This window comes from Symphalangus syndactylus, chromosome 8 (assembly GCF_028878055.3).
Source record: "Symphalangus syndactylus isolate Jambi chromosome 8, NHGRI_mSymSyn1-v2.1_pri, whole genome shotgun sequence".
In the NCBI taxonomy this organism is placed as follows: Eukaryota; Metazoa; Chordata; class Mammalia; order Primates; family Hylobatidae; genus Symphalangus; species Symphalangus syndactylus.
This window is the reverse complement of record NC_072430.2, coordinates 146,178,213-146,190,434: the sequence shown is the minus strand read 5'-3', so window position 1 is coordinate 146,190,434 and position 12,222 is coordinate 146,178,213. Positions and strand designations below refer to the sequence as shown.

At 61.0% G+C, this 12,222-nt stretch overlaps 1 protein-coding gene across 5 annotated transcripts in view; it reads right to left on the bottom strand.

Moving 5' to 3' along the window:
* Window positions 1-12,222, bottom strand: part of ING5 (inhibitor of growth family member 5) — a 35,298-nt gene that overhangs the window by 16,799 nt on the left and 6,277 nt on the right. For 4 of the 5 annotated variants that reach the window (XM_055291279.2, XM_063645369.1, XM_055291285.2 and 1 more), the window contains exons 3-5: window positions 10,949-11,115; window positions 1,588-1,699; window positions 1,007-1,100 (exon numbers count right to left, since the gene is read on the bottom strand). In XM_055291279.2, coding sequence (XP_055147254.1) covers window positions 1,007-1,100; window positions 1,588-1,699; window positions 10,949-11,115 — 373 coding nt within the window. The remainder of the gene's footprint in view (window positions 1-1,006; window positions 1,101-1,587; window positions 1,700-10,948; window positions 11,116-12,222) is intronic. The other variant, XM_055291282.2, reaches the window with a different exon arrangement.

Here is a 12,222-nt window from a genome sequence, read left to right as displayed (position 1 = left end):
AAAACTTACACTCTTTGACCCCTCCCCCTGTGAGAATCATCTCCATAGAGGCTTCATGGCATTTCATCATTTTCTCTTTAGTCTAAATGTCACTCCTCTGAGGTAATACTACAATCTCTTTGGAGGGTATACAATACCTTTGGCAGGGAGGGTGTCAGTGGGAGAATGCTTTAAATAAAGTATCTCTTGGCCGGGCGTGGTGGCTCACGCTTGTAATCCCAGCACTTTGGACGGCCGAGGCGGGCGGATCACGAGGTCAGGAGATCGAGACCACGGTGAAACCCCGTCTCTACTAAAAATACAAAAAATTAGCCGGGCGTGGTGGCGGGCGCCTGTAGTCCCAGCTACTCGGGAGGCTGAGGCAGGAGAATGGCGTGAGCCCGGGAGGCGGAGCTTGCAGTGAGCCGAGATTGCGCCACTGCACTCCAGCCTGGGCGACAGAGCGAGACTCCGTCTCAAAAAAAAAAATAAATAAATAAATAAATAAATAAATAAATAAATAAAGTATCTCAAAAAACTTCAAGTTAAATGACATGTCTATTTAATAAATGTGGCCACATAATAAACAATGAATATATGCAAACTATATATTGACACATAAAATAACTGACAGATATACAGAAATCTAGCTACTTAAAGCGTGGTTTACATTGGCCTCTGTCAACAACACATTGCTCACCATCCTACTGTCCCTAGCGGGGCAGCACACACTGTGGCTAAGAGGACAGGCACTGGAGTCAGACTCCAGGTGCAGGCCCGGCCGCACCACAGCAGCTCTAAAGCCTGGGCAGGTCCCTGCGACACTGAAAACGCCCCTGACAATGGCACCCCCTCAAAGGCTGCGGTGAGGACAGGCTGACGACAGGCGCACAGCATAAGAACCAGAATACCACCCAGCGCACAGTGTGCACTTCACTCAGGGCTCAGCTTCCATCAGTGTTTCTACATCCGGGATACAGGCTATGGGTATTTGTTCTTTTGGGAAAAAGGGGGGAAAGCCTCTTACCCTCCTTTATGCTTCTTTTTCTTTGGTGTATCTTCCTCTGATGTCCTCCTGCCTCGGCCCCGGGACCCTCTTTTTTCTTTCTGACCCCGGCCTTCTGAAAAATAATCAAGACACAAATTATTTTTATAGAATTCTCTAAAGCAAGGCAAGTTTTGTGTTTTGTTTTTAAGAAGGGGTCTCACTCTGTCTCCCAGGCTGGCTGGAGTGCAATGGAGCAATCATAGCTCACCACAGTCTTGACTTCCTGGGCTCAAGCAATCCACCCACCTCAGCCTCCCAAGTAGCTGGGACCACAGGTGTGCACCACCACACCCAGCTAATTTTTAAATTTTTTGTGAGACGAGGTCTCACTATGTTGCCCAGGTCGGTCTCAAACTCCTACCCTCAAGTGATCCTCCTGCCTCAGCCTCCCAAAGTGCTGGGGTTACAGGCATGAGCCACCACGCCCAGCCTGCAAGACAAGGTTTACCCAAATATGATACTTACCCTAGTGATCATACTTTAATGATTTACCGTGACAAGACTCTTCAAAACTCCATAGTTAACAGTAATAAATAAAGAAAAAAAATTAACAGACTTGCTTTTTAACCCTCGCCCTCCGGAGCTTTCAAAATCACTGCCCTCCATCTTGTCCTTCAGATCTGCCTCAAAGCGCGCCAGGTCTGCGTCAAGCCTTCGAATGTGTTTATCCACCTACAAAAGGACACCCAAAGTCTTATTTTAAAGTAAAACCAAAACACCTCAGAAATCATGAATGTACAAAAGAATCCACCAGGAAACACCGTCTTGCCCTTTAATTGAGTCTCCAATGAACAAACCTCTGCTAAAACAAGGCCCACTATTTCAAAGTCCATGCAAGGGTCTTGTGCTTTTTCTGCATATTTTGACACTCCAATGCAATAAATCCCATTTAGGGAAAAGACATGAGTGTGGGCAATAATGAGAAGCAGAGTAGTGAAATGCGGTGAACAAGGCCTGGGATATCTGACGCTGAATCCTACTTTAAAATATGGCTACCTGGAGGCCAGGTGCAGCGGCTCACACCTGTAATCCCAGCACTTTGGGAGGTCGAGGTGGGTGGATCACCTGAGGTCAGGAGTTCAAAACCAGCCTGACCAACATGATAAAATCCCGTCTCTAATAAAAATACAAAAATTAGGGCAGGCGCGGTGGCTCATGCCTGTAGTCCCAGCATGCTGGGAGACCGAGGTGGGTGGATCATTTGAGGTCAGGAATTCGAGACCAGCCTGGCCAACATGGAAAAACTCCATCTCTATTAAAAATACAGGCCAGGCACAATGGCTCATACCTGTAATCCCAGCACTTTGGGAGGCTGAGGCAGGTGAATCACCTGAGGTCGGGAGTTCCGAGACCAGCCTGACCAACATGGAGCAACCCCATCTCTACCAAACATACAAAATTAGCCAGGCTTGGTGGCACATGCCTGTAATCCCAGCTACTCAGGAGGCTGAAGCGGGAGAATCGCTTGAACCCAGGAGGCAGAGGTTGCAGTGAGCCGAGATTGTGGCATTGCACTCCAGCCTGAGCAATAAGAGCGAAGCTCTGTCTCAAAAAAAAAAAAAAACAAAAACAAAAACAAAAATTAGCCTGTTGGTAGTGGTGCACGCCTGTAATCCCAGCTATTTAGGAGGCTGAAGCAGGAGAATCGCTTGAGCCTGGAAGTGGAGGTTGCAGCAAACTGCAACCACGCCACTGCACCCTAGTCTGGGCGACACAGTGAGGCCCTGTCTCAAAAACTAAATAAATAATACAAAAATAAAAAAATAAAACTACAAAAATTAGCCAGGCTTCGTCGTGGGTGACTGTAATCCCAGCTACTCAGGAGGCTGAGACAGGAGAATCGCTTGAACCTAGGAGGCACAGGTTGCAGTGAGCCGAGATTACACCATTGCACTCCAGCCTGGGCAACAAGAGCAAAAGTCCATCTCAAAAATAATAATAATAATAATAAAGTATGGCTACTGCATGCCTGTAATCTCAGCTACTCAGCAGGCTGAGGCAGGAGAATCACTTGAACCCGGGAGGCAGAGGTTGCAGTGAGCCGAGATCACACCACTGCACTCCAGCCTGGGCGATAGAGCAAGACTCTGTCGCAAAAAATAATAATAATTAAAATAAAATCCTTCCTCCCTTCCTTCCTCCCTTCCTTCCTCCCTTCCTTCCTCCCTTCCTCCCTTCCTTCCTTCCTTTCTTCCTTTCTTCCTTTCTTCCTTTCTTCCTTTCTTTCTTTCCCTCTCTGGCTCAGGCTACAATCTACTCGGCTTGCTGCTGCCCGCGCCGCCGACTGCCTGGGACTGCCCGCGCGCGCCACCGCTGCCTGCCTTTTCTCCTTTGGATGCAGGCACGCGTTCGCCATCTTGGCCACGCTGGTCGCCAGCTCCTGACGCCGAGTGCTCTGCCCCCCTCAGCCTCCCGAGGTACTGGGACTACAGACGGAGTCTCGCTCACCCAGTGCTCGGTGTTGCCCGGGCTGGAGTGCGGTGGCGTGGTCTGGCCTCGCGGCAGCCTCTACCCCCCAGCCGCCTGCCTTGGCCTGCCAGGGTGCTGGGATTGCAGCCCCTGCCCGGCCGCCGCCCCATCTGGAAGGTGGGGAGCGCCTCTGCCCGGCCGCCCCGTCTGGGAGGTGAGGAGCACCTCTGCCCGGCTGCCCCGTCTGGGAAGTGAGGAGCGCCTCTGCCCGGCCGCCCCGTCTGGGAAGTGAGGAGCACCTCTGCCCGGCCACCCACCGTCTGGGAAGTGAGGAGCGCCTCTGCCCGGCCACCCACCGTCTGGGAAGTGAGGAGCGCCTCTGCCCGGCCGCCCCGTCTGGGAAGTGAGGAGCGCCTCTGACCGGCAACCGACCGTCTGGGAAGTGAGGAGCGCCTCTGCCCGGCCACCCACCGTCTGGGAGGTGAGGAGCGCCTCTGCCCGGCCACCCACCGTCTGGGAAGTGAGGAGCGCCTCTGCCCGGCCACCCACCGTCTGGGAAGTGAGGAGCGCCTCTGCCCGGCCACCCACCGTCTGGGAAGTGAGGAGCGCCTCTGCCCGGCCACCCATCGTCTGGGAAGTGAGGAGCGCCTCTGCCCGGCCACCCATCGTCTGGGAAGTGAGGAGCGCCTCTGCCCGGCCACCCTGTCTGGGAAGTGAGGAGCGCCTCTGCCCGGCCGCCCCGTCTGGGAAGTGAGGAGCGCCTCTGCCCCGCCGCCCCGTCCGGGAAGAAGTGAGGAGCGCCTCTGCCCGGGCGCCCCGTCCGGGAAGAAGTGAGGAGCGCCTCTGCCCGGCCGCCCCGTCCGGGAAGAAGTGAGGAGCGCCTCTGCCCGGCCGCCCCGTCTGGGAAGTGAGGAGCGCCTCTGCCCGGCCACCCCGTCCGGGAAGAAATGAGGAGCGCCTCTGCCCGGGCGCCCCATCCGGGAAGAAGTGAGGAGCGCCTCTGCCCGGCCGCCCGATCCGGGAAGAAGTGAGGAGCGCCTCTGCCCGGCCACCCATCGTCTGGGAAGTGAGGAGCGCCTCTGCCCGGCCGCCCCGTCTGGGAAGTGAGGAGTGCCTCTGCCCGGCCGCCCCGTCTGGGAAGTGAGGAGTGCCTCTGCCCGGCCGCCCCGTCTGGGAAGTGAGCAGCGCCTCTGCGCGGCCACCCCGTCTGGGAAGAAGTGAGGAGCGCCTCTGCCCGGCCGCCCCGTCTGGGATGTGAGGAGCGCCTCTGCCCGGCCGCCCCGTCCGGGAAGAAATGAGGAGCGCCTCTGCCCGGGCGCCCCGTCCGGGAAGAAGTGAGGAGCGCCTCTGCCTGGCCGCCCTGTCCGGGAAGAAGTGAGGAGCGCCTCTGCCCGGCCACCCCGTCTGGGAAGTGAGGAGCGCCTCTGCCCGGCCGCCCCGTCCGGGAAGAAATGAGGAGCGCCTCTGCCCGGGCGCCCCATCCGGGAAGAAGTGAGGAGCGCCTCTGCCCGGCCGCCCCATCCGGGAAGAAGTGAGGAGCGCCTCTGCCCGGCCACCCATCGTCTGGGAAGTGAGGAGCGCCTCTGCCCAGCCACCCACCGTCTGGGAAGTGAGGAGAGCCTCTGCCCGGCCGCCCCGTCTGGGAAGTGAGGAGCGCCTCTGCCCCGCCGCCCCGTCCGGGAAGAAGTGAGGAGCGCCTCTGCCCGGGCGCCCCGTCCGGGAAGAAGTGAGGAGCGCCTCTGCCCGGCCGCCCCGTCCGGGAAGAAGTGAGGAGCGCCTCTGCCCGGCCGCCTCGTCTGGGAAGTGAGGAGCGCCTCTGCCCGGCCACCCCGTCCGGGAAGAAATGAGGAGCGCCTCTGCCCGGGCGCCCCATCCGGGAAGAAGTGAGGAGCGCCTCTGCCCGGCCGCCCGATCCGGGAAGAAGTGAGGAGCGCCTCTGCCCGGCCACCCATCGTCTGGGAAGTGAGGAGCGCCTCTGCCCGGCCACCCACCGTCTGGGAAGTGAGGAGCGCCTCTGCCCGGCCGCCCCGTCTGGGAAGTGAGGAGTGCCTCTGCCCGGCCGCCCCGTCTGGGAAGTGAGCAGCGCCTCTGCCCGGCCACCCCGTCCGGGAAGAAGTGAGGAGCGCCTCTGCCCGGCCGCCCCATCTGGGAAGAAGTGAGGAGTGCCTCTGCCCGGCCGCCCCATCCGGGAAGAAGTGAGGAGCGCCTCTGCCCGGCCACCCATCGTCTGGGAAGTGAGGAGCGCCTCTGCCCGGCCACCCACCGTCTGGGAAGTGAGGAGCGCCTCTGCCCGGCCGCCCCGTCTGGGAAGTGAGGAGCGCCTCTGCCCGGCCGCCCCGTCTGGGAAGTGAGGAGTGCCTCTGCCCGGCCGCCCCGTCTGGGAAGTGAGCAGCGCCTCTGCCCGGCCACCCCGTCTGGGAAGAAGTGAGGAGCGCCTCTGCCCGGCCGCCCCGTCTGGGATGTGAGGAGCGCCTCTGCCCGGCCGCCCCGTCCGGGAAGAAATGAGGAGCGCCTCTGCCCGGGCGCCCCGTCCGGGAAGAAGTGAGGAGCGCCTCTGCCTGGCCGCCCCGTCCGGGAAGAAGTGAGGAGCGCCTCTGCCCGGCCACCCCGTCTGGGAAGTGAGGAGCGCCTCTGCCCGGCCGCCCCGTCCGGGAAGAAATGAGGAGCGCCTCTGCCCGGGCGCCCCATCCGGGAAGAAGTGAGGAGCGCCTCTGCCCGGCCGCCCCATCCGGGAAGAAGTGAGGAGCGCCTCTGCCCGGCCACCCATCGTCTGGGAAGTGAGGAGCGCCTCTGCCCGGCCACCCACCGTCTGGGAAGTGAGGAGAGCCTCTGCCCGGCCGCCCCGTCTGGGAAGTGAGGAGCGCCTCTGACCGGCCACCCACCGTCTGGGAAGTGAGGAGCGCCTCTGCCCGGCCGCCCACCGTCTGGGAAGTGAGGAGCGCCTCTGCCCGGCCGCCCACCGTCTGGGAAGTGAGGAGCGCCTCTGCCCGGCCGCCCACCGTCTGGGAAGTGAGGAGCGCCTCTGCCCGGCCGCCCACCGTCTGGGAAGTGAGGAGCGCCTCTGCCCGGCCGCCCACCGTCTGGGAAGTGAGGAGCGCCTCTGCCCGGCCGCCCACCGTCTGGGAAGTGAGGAGCGCCTCTGCCCGGCCGCCCACCGTCTGGGAAGTGAGGAGCGCCTCTGCCCGGCCGCCCACCGTCTGGGAAGTGAGGAGCGCCTCTGCCCGGCCGCCCACCGTCTGGGAAGTGAGGAGCGCCTCTGCCCGGCCGCCCACCGTCTGGGAAGTGAGGAGCGCCTCTGCCCGGCCGCCCACCGTCTGGGAAGTGAGGAGCGCCTCTGCCCGGCCGCCCACCGTCTGGGAAGTGAGGAGCGCCTCTGCCCGGCCGCCCACCGTCTGGGAAGTGAGGAGCGCCTCTGCCCGGCCGCCCACCGTCTGGGAAGTGAGGAGCGCCTCTGCCCGGCCGCCCATCGTCTGGAAGTGAGGAGCGCCTCTGCCCGGCCGCCCCGTCTGGGAAGTGAGGAGCGCCTCTGCCTGGCCGCCCCGTCTGGGAAATGAGGAGCGCCTCTGCCCGGCCACCCATCGTCTGGGAGGTGAGGAGCGCCTCTGCCCGGCCGCCCATCGTCTGGGAGGTGAGGAGCGCCTCTGCCCGGCCGCCCCGTCCGGGAGGAAGTGAGGAGCGCCTCTGCCCGGCCGCCCACCGTCTGGGAAGTGAGGAGCGCCTCTGCCCGGCCGCCCACCGTCTGGGAAGTGAGGAGCGCCTCTGCCCGGCCGCCCACCGTCTGGGAAGTGAGGAGCGCCTCTGCCCGGCCGCCCACCGTCTGGGAAGTGAGGAGCGCCTCTGCCCGGCCGCCCATCGTCTGGAAGTGAGGAGCGCCTCTGCCCGGCCGCCCCGTCTGGGAAGTGAGGAGCGCCTCTGCCCGGCCACCCATCGTCTGGGAAGTGAGGAGCGCCTCTGCCCGGCCGCCCATCGTCTGGGAGGTGAGGAGCGCCTCTGCCCGGCCGCCCCGTCCGGGAGGAAGTGAGGAGCGCCTCTGCCCGGCCGCCCCGTCCGGGAGGAAGTGAGGCGCGCCTCTGCCCGGCCGCCCCGTCCGGGAGGAAATGAGGCGCGCCTCTGCCCGGCCGCCCCGTCCGGGAGGAAGTGAGGAGCGCCTCTGCCCGGCCGCCCCGTCCGGGAGGAAGTGAGGAGCGCCTCTGCCCGGCCGCCCCGTCCGGGAGGAAGTGAGGAGCGCCTCTGCCCGGCCGCCCCGTCTGGGAGGAAGTGAGGAGCGCCTCTGCCCGGCCGCCCCGTCTGGGAAGTGAGGAGCGCCTCTGCCCGGCCACCCACCGTCTGGGAAGTGAGGAGCGCCTCTGCCCGGCCACCCACCGTCTGGGAAGTGAGGAGCGCCTCTGCCCGGCCACCCACCGTCTGGGAAGTGAGGAGCGCCTCTGCCCGGCCACCCATCGTCTGGGAAGTGAGGAGCGCCTCTGCCCGGCCACCCATCGTCTGGAAGTGAGGAGCGCCTCTGCCCGGCCACCCCGTCTGGGAAGTGAGGAGCGCCTCTGCCCGGCCACCCACCGTCTGGGAAGTGAGGAGCGCCTCTGCCCGGCCACCCATCGTCTGGGAAGTGAGGAGCGCCTCTGCCCGGCCTCCCATCGTCTGGGAGGTGAGGAGCGCCTCTGCCCGGCCGCCCCGTCCGGGAGGAAGTGAGGAGCGCCTCTGCCCGGCCGCCCCGTCCGGGAGGAAGTGAGGCGCGCCTCTGCCCGGCCGCCCCGTCCGGGAGGAAGTGAGGCGCGCCTCTGCCCGGCCACCCCGTCCGGGAAGAAGTGAGGAGCGCCTCTGCCCGGCCGCCCTGTCCGGGAAGAAGTGAGGAGCGCCTCTGCCCGGCCGCCCCGTCTGGGAAGTGAGGAGCGCCTCTGCCCGGCCACCCACCGTCTGGGAAGTGAGGAGCGCCTCTGCCCGGCCGCCCACCGTCTGGGAAGTGAGGAGCGCCTCTGCCCGGCCGCCCATCGTCTGGAAGTGAGGAGCGCCTCTGCCCGGCCGCCCCGTCTGGGAAGTGAGGAGCGCCTCTGCCTGGCCGCCCCGTCTGGGAAATGAGGAGCGCCTCTGCCCGGCCACCCATCGTCTGGGAAGTGAGGAGCGCCTCTGCCCGGCCTCCCATCGTCTGGGAGGTGAGGAGCGCCTCTGCCCGGCCGCCCCGTCCGGGAGGAAGTGAGGCGCGCCTCTGCCCGGCCGCCCCGTCCAGGAAGAAGTGAGGAGCGCCTCTGCCCGGCCGCCCCGTCCGGGAAGAAGTGAGGAGCGCCTCTGCCCGGCCGCCCCGTCCGGGAAGAAGTGAGGAGCGCCTCTGCCCAGCTGCCCCGTCTGGGAAGTGAGGAGCGCCTCTGCCAGGCCGCCTCGTCCGGGAAGAAATGAGGAGCGCCTCTGCCCGGGTGCCCCATCCAGGAAGAAGTGAGGAGCGCCTCTGCCCGGCCGCCCCATCCGGGAAGAAGTGAGGAGCGCCTCTGCCCGGCCACCCATCGTCTGGGAAGTGAGGAGCGCCTCTGCCCGGCCACCCACCGTCTGGGAAGTGAGGAGCGCCTCTGCCCGGCCGCCCCGTCCGGGAAGAAGTGAGGAGCGCCTCTGCCCGGCCGCCCCATCCAGGAAGAAGTGAGGAGCGCCTCTGCCCGGCCGCCCCGTCCGGGAAGAAGTGAGGAGCGCCTCTGCCCGGCCGCCCCGTCCGGGAAGAAGTGAGGAGCGCCTCTGCCCGGCCGCCCCGTCGGGGAGAAGTGAGGAGCGCCTCTGCCCGGCCGCCCCGTCTGGGAAGAAGTGAGGAGCGCCTCTGCCCGGCCGCCCCATCTGGGAGGTGAGGAGCGCCTCTGCCCGGCCACCCATCGTCTGGGAGGTGAGGAGCGCCTCTGCCCGGCCACCCATTGTCTGGAAAGTGAGGAGCGCCTCTGCCCGGCTGCCCCATCTGGGAAGTGAGGAGTGCCTCTGCCCGGCCACCCATCGTCTGGGAGGTGAGGAGCGCCTCTGCCCGGCCGCCCATCGTCTGGGAAGTGAGGAGTGCCTCTGCCCGGCCACCTATCGTCTGGGAAGAAGTGACGAGCGTCTCTACCTGGCCACCCCGTCTGGGAAGTGAGGAGCCCCTCTGCCCGGCCGCCCGGTGTCTGGGTAGAAGTGAGGAGCTCCTCTGCCTGGCCGCTCCGTCTGGGAGGTCTACCACGGAGGCCAGAAGCAATGTGGGGGCTGGACGTGGTGGCTGACGCCTGTGGTCCCGGCACTCTGGGGGGCGAGGCGGGTTGATCACTTCGGGCTAGGAGTTCGAGACCAGTCTGGCCAACTTGGCGAAACATGAAGAATACAACAGACAAACCAACCAACCAACTCAATGACAACAAAACAGGTCTACCCTGGAGTCATACTCTAATTTTTTCTATTTTCCTCCCTTTCTGATCCTTTATCCCACTTTCTTTTTCTTCCTCTTCCTTCTCCCTCTTCTTTGTCAAATAGAGGATTGAGTTATTATCACTGATCCATATAAAGTCCCTCTCTCATTTAACTCCCACCCCCATTTCTATTCCCCGACTTCCCATGTGCAACCTTCCTAGTATGTTTGATACGCATCTTTTTGTTTGTATGTATTTTTAGAAAATGTTTATTGTTTTTGTATGCACAAAAAATAAAAAAAAAAAGAAGAAAAAAATAAAATAAAATAAAATATGGCCACCTGGAGGTCGGGCACGGTGGCTCATGCCTGTAATCCCAGTATTTTGGGAGGCTGAGGCGGGTGGATCACTTGAAGTTAGGAGTTCGAGACCAGAGTGGCCAACAGGGTGAAACCCCACCTTTTCTAAAAATACAAAAATTAGCTGGGTGTGGTGCTGCATGCCTGTAATCCCAGCTACTCGGGAGGCTAAGGCACGAGAATTACTTGAGCCTAGGAGGCAGAGGTTGCACTGAGCTGAAATCACACCACTGTACTCCAGCATGGACAACAAAGTGAGACTGTCTCAAAAAAAACCCAAATGGTTCCTCCGAGCAGATACACAAACAAAAAGGGCACAGAAAAAAAAAAAAAAAAAAAAAAAAAACAGGGATGGTCCTACATGAAGTGTATCCCATCTGCACTTCCTCCAGCAGCGTCAGGCTACCAAAGCCAGCCTTCCACTTGGCTATGCCCATTTCTGGGCAGTTTTTACATTTTGTTGCATGACAGGCAGGAGTAGAGGTCAGAGGAAGAGCCATGGCCCCCGCCCCGCCCTCACCATCTCGTAGGTCTGAGCAGCCAACGGCACTCTGTCATCGCCGAGAAAGCCGTGGCCCCCGCCCTGCCCTCACCATCTCGTAGGTCTGAGCAGCCAACGGCACTCTGTCATCGCCGAGAAAGCCGTGGCCCCCGCCCTGCCCTCACCATCTCGTAGGTCTGAGCAGCCAGCGGCACTCTGTCATCGCCGAGAAAGCCGTGGCCCCCGCCCTGCCCTCACCATCTCGTAGGTCTGAGCAGCCAGCGGCACTCTGCCATCACCGAGAAAGCCGTGGCCCCGGCCCTGCCCTCACCATCTCGTAGGTCTGCATAGCCAGCTGCACTTTGTCGTCACTGTATTCCTTGCACTTGCTGTAGGCGTTCTGGATCTTCTGCAGGCGCTCCACGCGCTGGTCTGGAGACAGCGTCTTCACTGTGGAGATGTACTCTGCAGCCAGGATGTCAATCTCTGCTTTCTTATCTGATGGAGAAATGGGGGAAAAGCTAGCCCTGCACAAGACACCATGATATGCTCACCAGACCAGCAACAACTAAAGTCAGCCAACACCAAGTTGTGGCAAAAATGTAGGCTGACGCGGACTCACGCTGTGCTGGTGGGAGCGCAAGTGGGCAGAACCGTTCTGGGATCGTGTGGCTGTGCAGACTTTATAGCAACGTGCCTAGGACAGTCCCAGTTCTGAATGTTACACAGCAAGTGGTCACAGTGCCCTCCTCGACTCTCAAACATCCTGTGTGAATAATTTGTAGTCACCTTTCCTATGACCTGGCATACTACTCTTCTTTTTCTTTTCTTTTTATTTTTTATTTTGAGACAGTCTCGCTGTCACCCAGGCTGGAGGGCAGTGGCGCGATCTCGGCTCACTGCAAGCTCCGCCCCCTGGGGTTCACGCCATTCTCCTGCCTCAGCCTCCCGAGTAGCTGGGACTACAGGTGCCCGCCACCTCGCTGGCTAATTTTTTTGTATTTTTAGTAGAGACGGGGTTTCACTATGTTAGCCAGGATGGTCTCGATCTCCTGACCTCGTGATCCGCCCGCCTCGGCCTCCCAAAGTGCTGGGGTTACAGGCATGAGCCACCGCGCCCGGCTTCTTTTCTTTTTTTCTGGTAGAGCAGTCAAGAAAGAACACACTACTCTTAAATACCCTACAAAAACCTTACGTAACCTAAAGAAATACACACGGGAAAACATTCATAAGAGCAGAAAACAGAAAACAACCCAAATGTCCAATCCTCAGTAAAATGGAGAAATAAGCTGTGGTCCCTTCAGACAACAGAGTGCTACTCAGCAACAAAAAGAGCAAACTACAGCCACACACAGCAACACGGATGATTCCCACAGAAGGTGACATGGAGCAAAAAGAGCAAGAAACAAAAGAAAACATACTGGATGATTCCATTAATACGAAGGGCAGAAACAGACACAACTCTTAACTCTTCGGTTTAGAGGGGTAAGAAAACTGTTGAGGGCTGTGCGTGGTGGCTCACGCCTGTAATCCCAGCACTTTGAGAGGCCAAGGCGGGCAGATCACGAGGTTGAGATGGAAACCATCCTGGCCAACGTGGTGAAA